General features: G+C 45.3%; 1 protein-coding gene across 4 annotated transcripts in view; it reads right to left on the bottom strand.

Annotated features, from left to right (window-relative positions):
- The window catches only part of TCAF1 (TRPM8 channel associated factor 1), a 54,245-nt gene that overhangs the window by 21,422 nt on the left and 13,541 nt on the right, over positions 1-19,282 (bottom strand). For 3 of the 4 annotated variants that reach the window (XM_047838893.1, XM_047838877.1, XM_047838901.1), the window contains exon 2: positions 10,154-10,787. In XM_047838893.1, the coding sequence (XP_047694849.1) occupies positions 10,154-10,773 (620 nt within the window). In that variant the 5' untranslated portion in view covers positions 10,774-10,787. Of the gene's footprint in view, positions 1-10,153; positions 10,788-17,914; positions 18,069-19,282 lie in introns of those variants that run through there. The other variant, XM_047838885.1, reaches the window with a different exon arrangement.

Consider the following 19,282-nt stretch of genomic DNA (forward strand, 5'->3'; position numbering starts at 1 on the left):
TATTTTGTGCGCACTGTAGGACTGAGCTAATGAGTAAATACTGAAGTTGTGGAAACCAGTATTCGCATTATGGGAGATGGAAGATACAAACAGGGAATCTTCCCTGTGGTTTTGGATTAAAACTGGGGGTATCAGTATGAACTTATGATTATGAGATCAATATTTCCTGGCTGTCTTCTGAGGAGCCCAGGAATGAGGACAGTCCAACAGCAGGAGTACACCGTGATGACCATAGTTTCTAAATACCATTCACCACCAAAAGGAACTAAGAATTCTTGAAGAAATGGCTGAATCTGGTTTTGGAGTAGAAAAGGACAACATGAACCTGCAACGTCTTGTTGTACCAGACACTGAGTAAATACAAGAAAACTGATGGGGCGTGTCAAATGATTTAGTAGTCAGCTTAATAGGGCTTTGCACTTGCCAAATTTGAGACAGTATGACCTTCCAAAAACGTGCACTATAAATGATTTATATTTGATTTTTTTTTAAAGGGTCCACGTGTGGGGCGCCTAGGTGGCTCAGTCGGTTAAGCGTCTGACTCCTGGTCTCCGCCGAGGTCATGATCTCATGGTTCATGAGTTCCAGCCCCACATCCGGCTCTGCACTGTCAGCACAGAGCCTACGTGGGGTTCTCTCTCTCCCTCTCTCTGCCCCCCCCTGCTTGCACTCTCTCTCTCTCTCTCAAAATAAATAAACTTAAAAAAAAATAAAAGGGTCCATGAGTACAGAGTGATACTCAAGCAAAATTTTAAAACCACCACAAAATCAACAACAAATGTTGTGGGGGTGGGGAGGGATCCCAACCAATTCTGGCAGAAATCTACAAGTAAACCTACACTCAGCTAGAAGGTCAGGTTGCTACAGATGCTCAGAAGAGAGACATCCATGTCAGAATGGGAGAGGGTGGGAGAGGTTTTCTGGAAGAGGTGATGTTTGACATGAATCTTTAAGAAAGGGGCAGGAAGTACCCGTGTTCAGTAGAAGTAATCACTTTTGTAAATATTGACCCGGGCACAGATCATCAACTAGTGCTAAAACCACTGGGTGGAAGGTTGCTGGTGAACAGGACATTAATACTCTCAAATTGTCACACCATAGGTTAAACTGGTTAAAAGGGGGGAAAGGCACTATTACACTAGGAAAATCTGGCAAACTCCAATTTAACTAAATAGCCAATTCTGTCATCACCAGTAACAATAAAACTGATGTCATATGCCTCCCAATTTGATACCTTGTAACGAGCCCAATGTCACCTATGTAGTATTCTTGACAAAAAATGTTTGGACTGAGTATAATCATGAGAAAATAATTAGACAAATCCAAACTGAGGCGCATTCCACAAAATGGCTGGGCTAGATGCTTCAAAAACACCAGTGTCCTGAAAGATAAGAAAAGCTGGCAAATGTTTTGGTTGGATCCTATATTAAAAAAAAAATCTAAAAAAGAAGTTGTTGGGGTAATTGCAGACATTTGAACATGGACATTAAATAATAGTGTTGTATCAATGGCACCATTTGGTTTTTTTTTTTTAGATCATTGTATTATGGTTATACTGGAAAATGCCCTTGTCTCTAGGAGATATATACTGAAGTATTTAAAATTTTTTTTTCAACGTTTTTTTATTTATTTTTGGGACAGAGAGAGACAGAGCATGAACGGGGGAGGGAGAGAGAGAGAGGGAGACACAGAATCGGAAACAGGCTCCAGGCTCTGAGCCATCAGCCCAGAGCCTGATGTGGGGCTCGAACTCACGGACCGCGAGATCGTGACCTGGCTGAAGTCGGACGCCTAACCGACTGCGCCACCCAGGCGCCCCTATACTGAAGTATTTAGATGTGATGTGTTACTCCGTCTGTAGGCTTCTCTCGAATGGTTAGGCAAAGTAATCTGTTTCTGTGTGTTTATACAGTATATGTGACAAAATCTAGTCACTGACGTATCTAGGTGAAGGGTATGGTTATCATTACATTATTCTTGCAATGTTCCCATAAGTGTGAAAAATTTTTACATAAAGATGTGGGAAAAAATCAAGGATAGCTACAAGAAGAATAGAAAAATCCTGTGTAATTTCCAAATAGTGACAAGAGAAAAAGAAACTCAACCAATGGAGCAAAAGGCTGTAAAGGAAAATTTTAAAAGAAGCAATGAGAAAGTATAACAAAATATTGAGCAAGATTATAGTATCTAGAACATCAATTTTTTGATTATATGAATGGATTATTTACCTTGTAAACTGCAGAGGCACTATGATTAGGTTAAAAAATCAGATTTACACTAAGAGACAAACCTTTTAGAAAAAAAACATAGAAAGAGTAACAAAACAAAAAGAGAAGCAAAACAAAAAAAATAGGGAATAGTAACTACATACTAGACAAAATAGAATTCAAGGTGAAAAACACCAGTTGCTAGAAAGGGTATGTTCTGACAAAATGTACACACCATGAAAAAAACTCAGGAGTTTTCAGGATACCAAAATATAGCTTTAAAACATGGGAAATAAAAGCCAAGTTCAGTTTTAAAATCTCAGTGGGAGTTTGGAACAGTTGTCTTAGAGATCTCTTTTAGATCAAGTATGCAAAAATTAAGTAATTTATGGAGAATATGAATAATCCAGTTTCTCTAAGGGATAAATTTAGACATATGTACATAAGAGAGAGTACTTACAGAATGCTCTCAAAAAACGATATTGTTACTGATATTTTGCTAGGTCAGAAAAAGTAATGCTATTTAAAATATGTGATAACAGTAGTGTAGTTATATTTAAAGATCAGTCCTTGTCTTTTAGAGATACACTATTTTATGGACAGAATGATGCAATGTCAGAGACTTGCTCAAAACAAACTGGAAGAGGGAGGAAAGGGGTAGGAAGGTGGTGAGTGGAGACAGTTAGCTGGTAGTTGAGAATTGCACTGGCTGGGTGACGGATACGTGTTTGTTCACTGCTCTTATTTCTATTTCTAAGAATATATACGTTTGAAGATTTCCAAAATAAGAAATTTCTAAAAGGAAACTGCCAAGCACTTAAAATGAATAAGTATATATCCAGCCTGTGTGGGTTTCAGTGAAAGGATATTCATTATATCTTTATTTACAGAAGAATTAGAAAGTAACTTTACTGTGTGCTAACAGGCGTATAGTTAAATGACTTATGGAACAATCCAACGCAAAACGCTATACAGCCATTCTGAAGGATGATGCACATTATCAGAAAGATGCACGTGGAAAATGTTCAAGATAATTAAGTGGAAAACCAAGTTGCAGGTTTCTCTGTCTCTGTCTCTGTCTCTCTGTTCCCCCAGCTCTTCCACACCGTCCTCCCACACAAATGGGGGAAAAGTCAGAAAAGATAAGAGTCCAAACTCTGGAGGAACAAATCAGCAGGGGCAGAGGGACAGGCAGAGATGAAGATCTTTCCCTTTTTACTTTGCCTACTTCTGGATTATTTCTGTTATTTTCCAGCAAGCATGTATTTTGAAACTGGAAGAAAATGTTCATAAAAAGGGAAAGCAGGGGTGCCTGGGTGGGTCAGTCGGTTGAGCGGCCGACTTCGGCTCAGGTCATGATCTCGCTGTCTGTGAGTTTGAGCCCTGCGTTGGGCTCTGTGCTGACAGCTCAGAGCCTGGAGCCTGTTTCAGATTCTGTGTCTCCCTCTCTCTGACCCTCCCCCATTCATGCTTTGTCTCTCTCTGTCTCAAAAATAAATAAACGTTAAAAAAAAAGGGAAAGCAATCTAAATTGTGATTTAGCAATTCCTCTTTTTTATTTAAAATTTTTAAAAATGTTTAGTTTTGAGAGAGAGACAGAGTATGAGTGGGGGAGGGACAGAGAGAGGGAGACACAGAATGCGAAGCAGGCTCCAGGCTCTGAGCTGTCAGCACAGAACCCGACGCGGGGCTCAAACTCACGGACCGCGAGATCATGACCTGAGCAGAAGTCAGAAGCTCAACCAACTGAGCCCCCAGGAGCCCCTAGCAATTACTCTTCTAACGTGGCCTGTCTTTCCACTTGGATTCGCTCTCTGAAATGTCTTGTTTATTTTTTGAAGGCCAGTTATGCCATTTTAGCCTACATAACTAAGCATGCCGTGAGGACAGAGTAGGAGTTAGGTGAGGATATTTACCCCCACCACGCCCCGCCATGATCCTGACATAAAATTCTATAGTTAGCATTCTGAATATTCCTAACATGTAACAAGCAATGACCTCCAACGATTTGTGGATCCTTGTTATAAGTAAGCTTATTAATTAATATCTGCGTAAGGTTCGTCAATTCAGGTTTCACAGGGCCAAGGAATTTGGAGCATGCAGACATTGGAGAGCACGACCATTGGTATAACATTCTTTTCTATGCATCTCTGATGACTGAATATATATGGGGATCACCGTAGACAGAAAACCAGTCTCAATGGAGTAATAGCTAAAAGGAGGACAAGGATGTTTCTACTCCAGCACTTTCCATTTAGAGGGAAGAAGAGGTGAAACTGCATGCCAAGCATGTCTTGCTGCATATACTGGCAGGAAGATCACAGGTTTCCAGGTTCCAGTGAAACTCAGTATCACAGCCCTCTTCCTAACACAGTTATTTGTTTTTTGTAAATTCTTCCAGGTCTTGTTACTGAAAGTTTCTGTGTTTTTAATTACTAGATCTTTGGAAATCATTGTCTTGACATACAAAATACTGCCTGGGATATAGAATGTATTCAATAAATTGCTGGCTATATAAATGTATGAACGAACAACATTCCTTAATAGAACTCTGTAATAGAAGCCTGAGATTTTGGTAAAAGTGAGATAAGGGACTTCTTATCTAAAAGAGGGACCAGGGGCACCTGGGTGGCGCAGTCGGTTAAGCGTCCGACTTCAGCCAGGTCACGATCTCGCGGTCTGTGAGTTCGAGCCCCGCGTCAGGCTCTGGGCTGATGGCTTGGAGCCTGGAGCCTGTTTCTGATTCTGTGTCTCCCTCTCTCTCTGCCCCTCCCCCGTTCATGCTCTGTCTCTCTCTGTCCCAAAAATAAATAAACATTGAAAAAAAAAATTTAAAAGAGGGACCAGACAAACTATTCTGGTTTGTCTCCCTAACCTCCTCCTCTCCTAAACCTCCCTAGGTTGATCATCTAATGATGCGTTTAATTTACATCACATCTCTTATTGGTGGAGCCAATTCGGTCCCTAGTACCTGTTTTATTAAATGTATAAAGAGGATAAAATATGGCAATTGATCATGATGATGCAGCTTCAGTTTGGTAGAGGAAGTAGGTGGAAACATGAGTAAAAATGCCAATATTTGCGGTGCCTGGGTAGCTCAGTCGGTTAAGCGTCCAACTCTTGATCTCAGCGCAGGTCACGGTCTCAAGGTTGGTGGGATGGAGCCTCGTGTCAGGCTCTGTGCTGACCACCTGGAGCCTGCTTGGGATTCTGTCTCTCCCTCTCTCTCTGCCCCTCTCCTCTTGCATGCGAACATATGCACATGCGCTCTCTCTCTCTCTCTCTCTCTCTCTCTCAAAATAAATAAATAATTTCCTAAAAGGCCAATACTTTACACAACTCGGAGAACACACATGACCTGGGGTAAAGCAGCATAATGATGGATGCTAGGTAATCATCAGTGGTTGGGGATGATATTCATGGCATCCTACAACTTACATACCATAGTGTGGAGGCTGGATGTCAGAATAATTAAAGTGCCTTAGGTATTTGAGCATGTTTTCTTCATTCATTTAATCCTCACAACCACCCTGAAAGGTAGTCATTGTTAATCCCACTTTGAAGATGAGGCTTAGAGAGGGTGGCTCCAACACGAGGTTATAGCACATGCACCAGACAGAGCTTGGGAACTTACTGAAGTCTGCCTACTCTAAAATCTGGGCCTTTTCCAGGTTATATGAATACTGAGTCCTGCAATGGGACCAGGTAGTTTATGACAATGGACCCAGTGTTTTTCAAATGAAATACTTAATAGAAGGTGAGGCTTCTTTTGCACATAAAGTGCAGTGCCACTGGCCTCAGAACCAAGGTGCAATCGAGGCACTGAATGAAGCTGGTAGGAGAGTAGAAATCGCTCAGGGAACAGCCTACATGTGGCTTGGTCTTACAGGGCACGTGGAGGCTAGTGTTTTTCTTCAAATAAATTTTTTTTAATGTTTATTCATTTCTGAGAGAGAGAGAGAGAGAGAGAGAGAGAGAACACAAACGGGAGAGGAGCAGAGACAGAATGGAGACACAGAATCCAAAGCACACTACAGGCTCTGAGCTGTCAGCACAGAGCCCGACGTGGGGCTTGAACTCACAAACCATGAGATGGTGACCTGAGCCGAAGTCAGAAGCTTAACCGACTGAACCACCCAGGTGGCCCATGGAGGCTAGTGTTCTAAATGCAGATGATGACGCTTTGCTTTCCAGGCAGGAAACCAGGGCAGTGACTAGGAGGCTCATGTCCTGACAACTGTGGGTATTCTCACCCGGCTAAAAGTAGATCATCTGGTTTTATTACTTAGGGATATTATTTTTCTGATCATAAATTAGACTCTTCCTCTGCTAAAAATGTGATTCATCTTGATAACAACCTGTGGACAGTTTACTCTTTTAGAAGGCTAAGAGGATCCCAGGATCGTTATGTAGAATTTAATTTAGTAAGAAATATGCAAGTAATAAGATTAAGGTTAGCTTAATTCACACTCTTATGTTTAAATGAGGGTTTAAAAATAAATAAGATACTTTGGCAGAGTAACTAAATCCATAGGGGCTTTCCATCTGAACCTCACTCAGCCAGTGATGGAAATAATCTCCTTTGAATTCTAATAGAATCATCTTGGTGTCTTGTATTGTCTAATACTTCTAAAATGTTTGGGAGATATTCTCTGCAGTACTACCTATAAGAACAAGAGTAGAGAAAGATCCAGAGATGCTCAACAGCAGGCAAATGATTAAATAAATATGGTGTATGCACTGCATTCTCATGAAGTGAATCAAATAAAACTTTAAAGATTATATAGAATGAAAAATATTCGTGAGTAGAATTCAAACTAGCATGTATACTAAGAGGACAATGATGTAAAATTATGGATGAATGGGGAAAATAATATATGAAGATGAAAAGAGTTGTATTGTGAGTTTATGACATTACTTTTTAAAATGAAAATTAGGGGCGCCTGGGTGGCTCAGTTGGTTAAGCATCTAACTCTTAATTTTGGCTCAGGTCATGATCTCCTGGTTTGTGAGATCAAGCCCTGCACTGGGCTCCACAATGACAGCGGGGAGCTTGCTTGGGATTCTCTGTCTCCCTCTCTCTCTTCCCCTCCCTTGCTCATGCATGTGCTGTCTCTCTTTCAAAACAAATAAATAAACTTAAAAAAATTTTTTTAAAATAAAATGAAAATTAAAAAAATAACAGATCCCACAATATTGAAAAAGTGGTTTAAAAGACCATCCATGAAGAAGAAACATAATTCAAAAGTATTGGCAATTGGCAATACACACACACACACACACACACACATACACACACACACATTTATATGTATATCAGAGATGTCAAAAAAATTGAACTAAGAGACCTAAATTTGGTTTTATATTTTTTGTTTATGTCATAGAATGGTGCATTGATAGATGTGGAAGATCTTTAACAGGACTTCTAAATTATTTTTCTTGTCTTTAATGTTCTTGTATGTGAAGTGATATTATGGCCTTCTCCTTTGATAATATTTTCTACACATAGCTATATTTTTTGAACAGAAGTGGGAACATACTGAATAACAGGTTAGTATCCTACTTTATTTCATTTCATAGTACCCCCTGAGAGGTTTTTACCATGCCCTTTTCCCCATGCCTAAAACTATATTCTTGGAAATAGTTTTAATGGTTGGTTAATAATTCTATAATTTATTTAGCTATACTACTCTTCCTTATTACAAATAGTGCTGCATTGCATATACTTGGACATGAATCTGATTGTCTCTGATTATTTTTTTTAAAGTCCTATTAAAAAATCTATTTTTTCTCCTGAAACCAATACCACATTGTATGTTAACTAACTTAAATTTATTTTATTGTATTTTTTAATGTTTATTTGTTTTGAGAGAGAGAGAGATAAAGAGAGAGAGATCATGAACGGGGGAGCAGGGGGCAGAGAGAGAGACAGAGATAAGCACAAGCAGGCTCCACACTGTCAGCGCAGAGCCCAGTGCAGGGCTTGAACCCACAAACTGTGAGATCATGACCAGAGCTGAAATCAATAGTCAAACGTTCAATGGGCTGAGCCACCCAGGCACCCATTAACTAACTTGAATTTAAATTAAAAAATAAAAATAAATAAAAATAAAAATGCTAGTTTTAAAGGTTTATTAAGGTCTAATTTACATAAAGTAAAATTTACTCAATTTAGGTTTATAATTAAAAAAAATTTTTAATGTTTATTTTTGAGAGAGAGAGACAGAGAGGGAGAGAACGAGCAAGGGAGGGGCAGAGACAGAGGGAGACAGAATCTGAAGCAGACTCCAGGCTCTGAGCTGTCAGCACAGAGCCTGATGTGGGGATGGAACTCACGAACTGCGAGATCATGACCTGAGCCTAAGTTGGATGCTCAACTGACTGAGCCACCCAGGGGCCCCAGATTTAGGTTTATAATTAATGAATGTGGATAAATATATAGTTTAGCAACTGCAACAACATCAGGTGGGAGAAATATCCCTCAACGTCTACTTTTCAGCCTTGGCTACAAGAGAGTGAATATTAAAACTATGGGGAGAGGAGGAGAGGGTTCTTGTTTTCTCTTTTCCCATACTAATCTCAACGTATGCATTTAATCAGTATTTCACGCCTCTCTCTCTCTCCCTCACACACACACATGCACACGCTCAGCTCAGGAAAATCAGTATTGCCATCTTCAATCCATCTACACGTCTAAAATGACCCACATAACATATGAGCAACACTTTGCTATAACTACCTGTAGAAGTAAAGACAGTCAATGATTGTGATGCCATCTCACCTAGTTAACAACCAAAACTAAAACCCAAAATCTCCACAACAGAGTCTGCATACTTGCCTTATTAACTCTGATTTTCCCTCAAGCATCAGTCTTCCAGTTGATTTTACACGTGTGCATACACATACATGAGTGCACACACACACACAACCGAGCTCCACCCGCAATTCAGAATCACTGATGATGAGAAATGATTTAGGTAGAGCCAAAGAAAAAAGAAGTATGGTTTTGATAGAGAAAAACATCTGTGAAGGCAAGTAAGGGGGGTTAGGTAGTTAAGAAAGAGAATTATGGCCAAGCCTTCCCTCCCTATTCCTTAGGATGAAGGTCATTGGTAAACTGAAATTTGATCAATTTGATCAATCACTATGCCCCAGAATAACCGTGTCTTTCCTCCTTGCACATATGGGGTTTTGTTTCAAATGTTCCATGCCAAGGAGAGGCCACAGCCCATGATCTGTATGTCTGTTCTAACCCTGCTGTGCCTTCCTCACCCAACCCTACTTTACCATGCTCCCACCAGTCAGAAATACCAGTGCTCTTTGCTTCAAGGATGCTGTGAGTTTTAATGTACAACAGGGTGTGGCCTGGCACACTTCTTCTACTCCTGGAACTACACCGCCTCTACTCTCCCTCATTCATCCATCCAGTCACCAGCCAACACATGTTTACTGAGCATCTACAAACCTGCTTACGTCCAGCACTGTATGAGATGCTGGAGCATAGTGTGTACAGAACAGGCTGGTTAGTGCTCTTAAAGAACCTTCCATGTAGCCTGTCTCTGTACCTATCATCGGCATCCCTAATTCTCCATCATCAGGTCTTTTGCCTGCAGACATAAAATCCTCCCCTAACTCTTAGACTTAGCACAAACAACATATTTCAAGCTAGACGTCAGGGAACATCATGGTCACTAAGAAGTTTCTCTGCTCAAAGAGCCAAGTGGTCTGGTCTTGGGAGGCAACAGCAATGGTCTGGTCTGAGTGCCTGGTCTGAGAAGGCAGGAACCCTCCTGTGCCTCAGAATATTTTTAAAATCTGGTTGATTTAGGGTGAATCAATGCCTAAGTGCCAAGTTCTCTTCTGTTAGCCTGGGAGCAACCTAAAGACAAGAACCATGTCTGTTTTTGAACCTGCAACCAAATCCCCACCGGGGTAAATGCACTTACCTAACTAAGACTGGGATCTTGGGCATCTTCTTGGAGACTTTAAAGAAACTTGTGTCCCCTTTGTTGTCAGTGAAGTACACGCCGGCCACACTGGTCACGAGGTTGCCAGGGAACGTGAAAAGCACCCTTTCATCATCGCCCTGGTTGGCCCAATCCCAGGCCTGGCCTCCAATGAGCAAGCCCCCTCCACGTTTCATAAACTTGACCAACTTTTCTGTCATGGTTTCATTGTAGGCATCAATGCAGTAAACCCCCAGGGAGTCTTTCACTTCGGGCTCAATCTTCGCCTCTACCCCAGAACCCTCAAGGATTTTGGCCAGGGGTGCCAGGGACGGGTGTATGCCAATGGGAGCCCCAGGGGAAGAACAAAGCCAACCCACTGCATTGAGGAGAAAGGGAGTGAGCTGGGCTTCTACCAAGTAGTCCTCGTGGGACACCACCACCAGGCGGCCTCGGCCATAGGAGGAGGCAGCAATGAGGACCTGGCCCATGTCATTCACCATGACCGGAAAGGAGGCCTCTCCAATGAGAAGCAGTTCACATGGGATGGCATCTTCGGGGACATCCCAGCTGGTCACTCCATTCATAAGGGCCTCAAAGGCAGCAGAGGGAGTCGCCATGGCTGGATCGGCTTCTGTAGAGAGAAAATCAAAGACTCAGTTTGGGGAAGGACAGATAAACAAATAAATAAACAAGCCAAACAGTTCACTGCTCCCCCAGCTGGGGCAATTCTTCTGTCTATGCAGACGAGACTGACTCTATGAAATGACTCAGGGACTCACCAAGGGGGGTCAAGGTATCCAATCCAGGAGAATGCATCGCACCCTGACCAGTCCTCCTAAACTCCTGTGGTTAAACTAAAAGAGCCCGGCACTTTTCTACCGCAGAAGGAAACAAACAGAAATGAAGGCAGAATTGTGTCCCCAAAGAGATACGTTCAAGTCCTAACTCCCGGTACCTGTGAATGTGACCTTCTTTGGAAGCAGGTACAATCCAGTTAAGATGAGGCCATACTGGATTTGAGTGGGCCCTAATTCAATGAGTCACGTCCTTTAAGAAGAAATCTGGATGCAGACAAGACACACAGGGGAGAATGCTAAGAGATGGGAGTGATATATCTACACCAAGGGCGGCCAAAGGTTGCTGGTGAGCACTAGAAGCCAAGAGAGGGAGGCGAGGAGCAGATTTTCCTTCAGAACCTGCAGACCGAACCACTGTGCCAGTACCTTGACTTCAAACTTCTGTGCCCCCAGGACCGGGAGAGAATAGATTTCTGCCGTTTGAAGTCCCCCAGTTCGTGGGAATGTCTTACAGCAGCCACCGGAAACACACACACTGGTGCAGCATGCTGTCCCCACCCCACTCAGCTCCCACACCGATCTCACTAAGTGCAGCTCGGGGACCCCAGAGTTTCAGTCTGGAAAGCCTGCGTCCTCTGAGAAGTGTCCTTGGTCACAGTCACAGCTGGAGAAGAGGAAAGCGGAAGTCCTCTGTGGCTTGAATCCAGAAGCGGAATGTATGCAACACATTATGAAACGATGGCTGATTCTCACTTGTGCCCAGACACCGTGGAGACGGGTGTGTATGTCTGTGGCTGTGGCCTCGCATAAATCCTCTGCTGCTTCCCCGTGAGCTCCCTGCTCGGGATGCGCTACAGTCTGACCTCCACTGTGGGCACGGCACTGGAGCGATCCCCTCAAGAGCAGATGTGTTTTCATCATCAGGACACCGAGGGCTTGCTGTTCTCACTGCCCACCCGGTGGCACCGGACAGGGCCGGTCCCCGAGGCTGTCACCACCAGTAACGTTACTGCCTGGGCCAAGCGCAACATCTTCAACCTGCTGACCCATTTACTTTCCAGCCTTCTCTTACCCCTTCTGAAAAGTCCCAGGTTTTTAGTCTTGGGCCCGTAACCTCTTTACTTTCTGTTTCCCTTGTCAGAGAATATTCTCTCTGAAGGCAATATGGCAAAGCGGCTCCAAGCCCGGACTCTGGAGGTAGGCTACCAGGGCTTGAATCTCAGCTGTTCGCTTACTGACTGTGAGATGGGCAGCACATTTCCGTCCTCATTTCCTCATTCATTAAGAAGGGATAAGAGTATCTACCACATCAGGTTGTCCCAAGGATTAAAGGAAGTAACAGGTTAAGTGCCTTTCAATTACTTATTTCATACATATATTCATCTGTATATATATGAAATACCTGTATATATACACACTCATATATATATACCTATATATATACATATATACCTATATATATATACATATATACACTTATATGTGTATATACACACATACACATGTATGTTTGCCTATAATTATTTAGTTAAGGGTAAGCTATTTAACTTGCCAACGTGCATAATAGAGAATTCTTACAAAGTGAACAACAAGCAAACCTAATGTTAGAATTTACAAATACTGGACTAAGCATTTAATGATTTTTTTTAAGTTTATTTATTTTGAGAGAGAGATGATGGGGGGAGGAGCAGAGACAGAGGGAGAGAGAGACAATTCCAAGCAGGCTCCATGCTGCCAGAGCACAGAGTCCGACGCGGGGCTGGGTCTCACGAACCATGAGATTGTGACGTGCGCCGATGCCAAGGGTCGGATGCGTAACCAACTGGGACACCCAGGTGCCCCTAATGATTCTGATTTTATAGTTTTCACATTTTGGAGCCAATGCTGACACTAAAACTAACGATGACTACATTTAGTTCTCAAATATTTCCACGGGCCTTTGTAAAGGTCCAAGGCACAGTCAAAAAGGCCCTGGTTCTGAGGTAATGAATAAACCCAAGATCCCTCCTGAAGGAGCACGTTCTACCATTTGCAGAGGCCTCTAAAACTAAAGAAGTACTAAATTTATTCTTTTCCCTTTAAACTAGCTCCTCTTAGGCAAACTATGTGAGCTTAGTGGCCCTAGTTGTTAAGGAGACATCTACCTCAGAGAAGCTTTGAGACCACAGAATCAGCAAGTGATTGGTTGCCAAGGGCTTGTGCCTTCTCCGTTCTTCCTGGTGTCCACAAATAGCCAGGACGGCAAACCACACAGGCACGGTTGTGTCCCTTCTCTCTCCTGTCCCGTATCCAGCTGGTCACAGGCCTGTCAAGGTCATCGTTCATGGTTTCCAACCACACTGCCAGTAACCTAGTTCGGGTGCTCGGTAATTCATTCCTCGACTGAAGTGATCCAGTTTCTAAGTCACCAGGGTCTTGATGATCTGGCCTCTGTTCTCCTAAAGCCACAGATCACATTAGTTCCCAGAAGAGAACCCCCGCCTGGAGCTTCGCCTTTTCCTATGGGGTTAAATCGGACACCTTTATCCTGGGGTTTAAGGTCTCCGGGGTGGGCTGCTCCTTCCATTTTCCAGCCATGTCTCCGGCCACTCTGCAGTTTCCAGAACACTTGGCATCCCTGGACATACCCTGCTGTCATTTTAGATTCTCTTTCCTTCCTGTTCCCTCTCCCACATCTTTCTATCTGCTGAAATCCTATCCTTTTAAGAGAAGATATTCACAGAAGAGGACATTTAAATGGCCAATTAGTCTATGAAAATATGCTCAATCTCACTTTCAGGCAACTCACGATAGGATGCATGATGCTGCCCACAAGATTGTCAAAAAAGGGAGATGGTGAGGGAGAGAGGGAGGGAGGAGGAGGAGAAGGCGGAGAAGGTGAAGGCAGACAATAATGCCCAATGTCCAAAAGGCTAAGCGGACACCACTGCAATTTGCCGGACGGGCCGAGAAGCTGAGAGCGATCTGACAGATTGCTTTGTCAACAGAGTGGCAGCTCCGTTTCAGGGCCGAGCCTGTCCCCAGACCAGCAATCCCTCTTCTGATTACCCTGCTTACAGAAATAAGAGCAGCATTACAGATATATGTACAAGGATGCTCGCTGCCATACGAAACTATGAATGGAGACGGATAAATGCAAACCTAGGAGATAAATGACGAAGAATGTTTTCTGGAACCATCTGTGACTCCTGTGGGTGCAGCTCTCTACCCTAAAGCACACCTACCCCACTTCCACAAACTGTGGCACCCCACAGCCCATTATGGCAACATAAGACCCCAGGGCGCAGCCCCCAGGCAGCCACCCATACACGCCCCACCTGGAAAGAGCCTCCCGTCAGATCCCTCCTCTGGGGGCCCTTGTCGCTGCCAGTGCGGATCCTCCAAAAATGCTCAGGGCAGGGAGCTCACATTTTTCTCTCACTAGCTGTCTTTCCAGCTAGTTCATGGGAGAAGAACTATCTGTGGAAAAGTGACAAAGACACAGGCAGATGGCCTCGACACCTGAAAAGGAGGTGACCAGAATGAAGAGGGCTCTTCCTGTGGAGTTGCCTCCTTCTACCTGTCTCCTGGGCTGGACTAGTGAGTGGCCCGAGGTGAGTGGGGTTTGGTGGGGACACTCAAGCTCACCTCCTCTCCGTCCTGCATCACGAGTGGGGACTTGAGTGCAGCCTCAGCTTTATACCAACACTGTGTGTGTGGCAAGCCAGCTTTTGAGAGGGAGAATGTCTGAATAAAGTATGATCATCTATATTGTAGAATATCCCATCACTGTTACAAAGAATGTGTTAAATTTTGCATGTACGTAGAACACCCTAGGTGTGTTTTAAATGAAACTTTCAAATCACTGTACACAGGACACACACCCATTTTTGTATGAATGAAAATAGTAATCGTTTTAGTAGTAGTAAGTGCTTCCCAGGCTCCAGACGTTACTGGAAGCGCTTTACATCAGTTCCTTGATCCTAACAATACACCTGTAAGGTATGTATTATCACTATCTCCATTTTATAGGTGGGCAAAAACAAAAAATGTGATGGTCAGAGAATGTGTTACTTGCTCAAGTCACACAGGTGTGAGCGGTGGGACCCAGGATTCAAACCTGGGGAATCTTTTTTTTTAAATTTTTTTTTTTCAACGTTTATTTATTTTTGGGACAGAGAGAGACAGAGCATGAACGGGGGAGGGGCAGAGAGAGAGGGAGTCACAGAATCGGAAACAGGCTCCAGGCTCTGAGCCATCAACCCAGAGCCCGACGCGGGGCTCGAACTCACGGACCGCGAGATCGTGACCTGGCTGAAGTCGGACGCTTAACCGACTGCGCCACCCAGGCGCCCCAAACCTGGGGAATCTTATACTGAAGTCCACACTTGTAAATACCGGAAATAGATAAGCCTCTTAAGTACCAGGATTTTATATACGATAAAAAAAAAAATCTACGGAGGCCACATTTCAGCATGCGAACATTCACTGCATCAGGAAGGGACGAGGCGCACAAGTCTGCATCCTTTGAACTGCTGTGTGTATCACAGTGAAAAATAACACAGATAATAGAACTTCAAGCAAACATTAAATGAATGAGTATACACATCATTGGCCTCAACCGATCATCTCTCACTCATTCTAAAATGTCTTTGTTCATCTCCCAATCGGTTGAGCATTTACCCACCAAGAAATCTGGTTTCCTCCTCTGTGGGGTTCCTTGAACTTTGCAGCTGGTTCTGTTCCCACTTTAACCAGTTATATCCAGGACTGCAGCACTTGACTGTTAAACGAAATGCTTCCTGTTTATGCCCAAATCCCTGTTTGCTCTCCTAGCTTGGGGAACGCAGATGGACACGGCCTGGGGGAATCCCTTTTATTTCTCTAAGTTCTTCATCCTCCATTCTCCTTCCATGGCTCCTGCTTTCTCTCCTTTGGGCCAACTCTGGCCTCTGAGCTTGCTGGAACCCAAGGCACCCATAAAGCAGAAAGTACCTCAAGCACAACTTGTAACTCTACAAATCCCTCCCCCTACCACAAAGAGGCCTCATGCTACCTAAATGGTGTTTTCCTGTAAGAGCTGTATTTGGAAGGGAAGGAGGGTAGTGGGCTGGTCTTGGATAATGTGCCACATCCTGCATTATGGTTTGATTTCAAATCCCCAAAGCAGGATACGTGTCTGAAATCAGTGGATATGTTTGATTCTTTGGATTCCCTAGGAGAATGAAGACGTACTCCATGGATGGGTGACTGGGAGATGGATGTGGGTATCAAGGGCAGGCCTAGGATCACTTCTCCAGCAAATAGCTACCTTGGCTTTGATGAATGAGTAATACCACAGACATCCAGTCCTATAGGTCCTCCCTTCTCCATGCCATTTTCTTCCACGAGCCCCTGTTTCTTTTTCCCTGCATACATCCAATATCCTTTCCAGTGTCCATCAACTAAACTAGAGTTGGGGTGGGTTCCCCCTTCTTTTGCATTCTGTCCTACATACTTACAGATCAATCTTACTTGTTTTTCACTTAAAATGGTTTCATTGGGGCACCTGAGTGGCTCAGTAGGCTGAGCATTTGACTTCGGCTCAGGTCATGATCTCATGATTCATGAGTTCAAGCCTCACACCTGGAGCCTGCTTCAGATTGTGTCTCCCTCTCTCGCTGCCCCTCCCCCACACACTCTCTCTCTCAAAAAAAAAACATTAAAATTTTTTTTAATGGTAAGGAATATGTAATGTGTGTGGAAGGACACAGATGGTAAAACAAGTTAAAAAATTAAACATTCCTATGTAGCTACTACCCAACTTAAAAAACAGACCATTACCAATGTTTTTGAAGGCCTCCTGGTGGCCCTGTCCCATCCCTCCCCCATTCCCTAAAAAGCGCGATTCAAAATGCTGTTTTCTGTTCTCCTGTTCCTATCTCACTACATTCCCTTAATTCCTGAGTTCCCCTGGGGCTCTCTTTCCCTCACTCATATTTGCTCAGTTCTCTCACCAGGAAACTCCCAGGAGAAGGCATCACGGAGGAGCCCCGGAGTGGTGACCGGCCTGCCTCCGAGAGCAGAGCGTTCTATCAAAGGGACAACGTGCAAGACAGGTCATTCTCAACCTCGAGGGGTTGTTGATACCTTCTTCTGGTGTGGGATCCTCTCCGTTAACCTCCAGGCTCCCACCCCAGCCAGACTATCCTACGCAGGCTCAGAACCAGTAGGCAAAGAGCTTGGCGGTGACGTCAAGGGAGGAAGGGAGAGGGGCTGGGATCGGGGGAGGTACACGGGTGGGGGGCGGGGGAGGACAGCATGGGGAGGAGGGGAGCGAAGCGGAAAAGCTCTGCCTGGCAGGGAATGGCTCCAGACCCGCTGGCACGGTTGGGGTGAGGTAGGGGTACACAGACAGACCACTGGCCCTTCCTGCACTTACACGCGCCCGCGCGCGCGTGTACACACACACACACACACACACACACACACACACCCCAGCCTCCAGCGGGCCGGTGAGAGTGGGCAAGGGAGCTCAGTCCCCGCGCCGGTGTTTGCAAAGATCAAAGGGCAGTAAGACAGAAGTGATGCTCTGTCACCAGCCACCTGTGTGACCCCGCGCGAGCCCTGCCTCCTCCCTGGGCTGCGGCATTCTCCTCCGACGCAGCTGCGGACGAGATGCTGTGCTCCCGCTCGGGCCTGCGCGTCTCGACGACACAAAGCACGCAAACACAAACATCAGATGTCAGAGCCCGGAGAGAGGCAGCACTGCGGCAGCGGCGACGCGGCGCCCAGGCCAGAGAACATCACCAGCAGGGGCGCGGACACGGTCAGCGAGAGGCCCGTCCCCGGCCTGGGAGCCCCCCGGCCCCGCGGCGCGCTGCTGCCGCAGGTCTGCCCGCGCCCCCATCGCGCCCCCTCGGCCTCCGGCACCGCCCTCCCCGGAGCCGGGCCGAGGCCACCGCCGGCCGCCCCCCCTGCGCTTTCGCAGAGGGCCACTCACCAGGTCGCCCTGCGACTTCCACGGGGACAGCCGGAGGGGGCAGGGCTGGGCACAGAGGGGACGCGCGGTGCTGCGGGGAAGGGGCTTCCCTGCGGGCGGCGCCGGGCAGGCTGGCGAGCGGGCACCGGGAGGAGGGGTTCCCGAGGAGTCTCCTCCTCCCCACTTCCTCCCGGGCGCGACCGCCAGCCCGAGGGGCGGCGCTTGGCAGGGGACAGCGCTTCTTTGTGTCGCCGGCCCAGTGGGCTCGGCGCTGCGACGGCCCCCACCCTGGCAGAGTGGACGGGATTAGGGACATAAACTCTACTCGTTTACCCAGGGCAAGGCTGAATAAATGATAGGGTATCAGTTCTTAGGAGGAGCTTAGATCTCCATTTGGTTGGGGGGAATGTACTTGACGCACTGCCAAGGGGAAAATAAAAACTGTAGGAAGCTGTTGACAATGCTTTCGTTTTTATAGTAAAAACTAGCCCTTTACGTATTCGTATTGCGGTGGGAGAAGGCCCGCTGCGTCTCTACCTGTTAATACCGTCTGCCCTGAGGAACAGCAGAGGACAACTTTCCTAGAGCTCTGCATTGTTACATACGTTACTTCTGTAAGTGAAAAATGAGAGGATATTGCAGACAGACAATAGGCAGCCAGAGTTTATGCATCTGGGTCCATTTCCGTGCCTATTTCTACCTCGAACTCGATTCCAGTAACCAGCTGACTGTTGCTCCTCACTGCGTCTGGAGCCTTCACCTCCCTCAGGTGCTAGCTAGTTCCAGCATGTGAAGTGCTGGGTGGCGCAGCGGTTAGAAACTCAAGGCTGTCACCAGATGCCCTGGATTCAGATCGAGGTGCTACACTTCACAGGCTGAGTGGCTTCCCCAGAGTTACTCTGCACTTCAGTTTTACCTGTACACCGGGGATGCTGAAATTAGTACCTATATTACAGATCTCTTACAAGGCTTAAATTAGGTGAGTGAATACTTACAACGTTCTTAGATCAGTAAGACTGTACCAGTGCTTCTTAAGTAAAATAAATATTCAAGTTGTGCTAAGATTCAATTCTTCGTGTTTCAGGAAAATGCATCCAAGTCATATTTCCTTTCGGCACCTCCCTTCAACCCCCTTTCCAATTTCCTTTCTTCTTTAAATCCTTCCCCAAACCGAATCATATCAGCAAGAGCCAACAGGGGGATGTGGGTAGGTGAGCTCAGTGGCATAAAACATGGAACGCAGGGAACAGAAACCAAGAGAACCTCAATTCAGGCTCCTGCCCAGTGAAGGACCACCTGTGTGAAAGTGAGCAGGCAGATCCTTTACCTCCCACAGGGCTCAGGGCTCCCAGATGATGAAGGAGGAGGGCTGGAAACTTGCTAAGTCCC

The sequence above is a fragment of the Prionailurus viverrinus genome, chromosome A2 (genome assembly GCF_022837055.1).
Source record: "Prionailurus viverrinus isolate Anna chromosome A2, UM_Priviv_1.0, whole genome shotgun sequence".
In the NCBI taxonomy this organism is placed as follows: domain Eukaryota; kingdom Metazoa; phylum Chordata; class Mammalia; order Carnivora; family Felidae; genus Prionailurus; species Prionailurus viverrinus.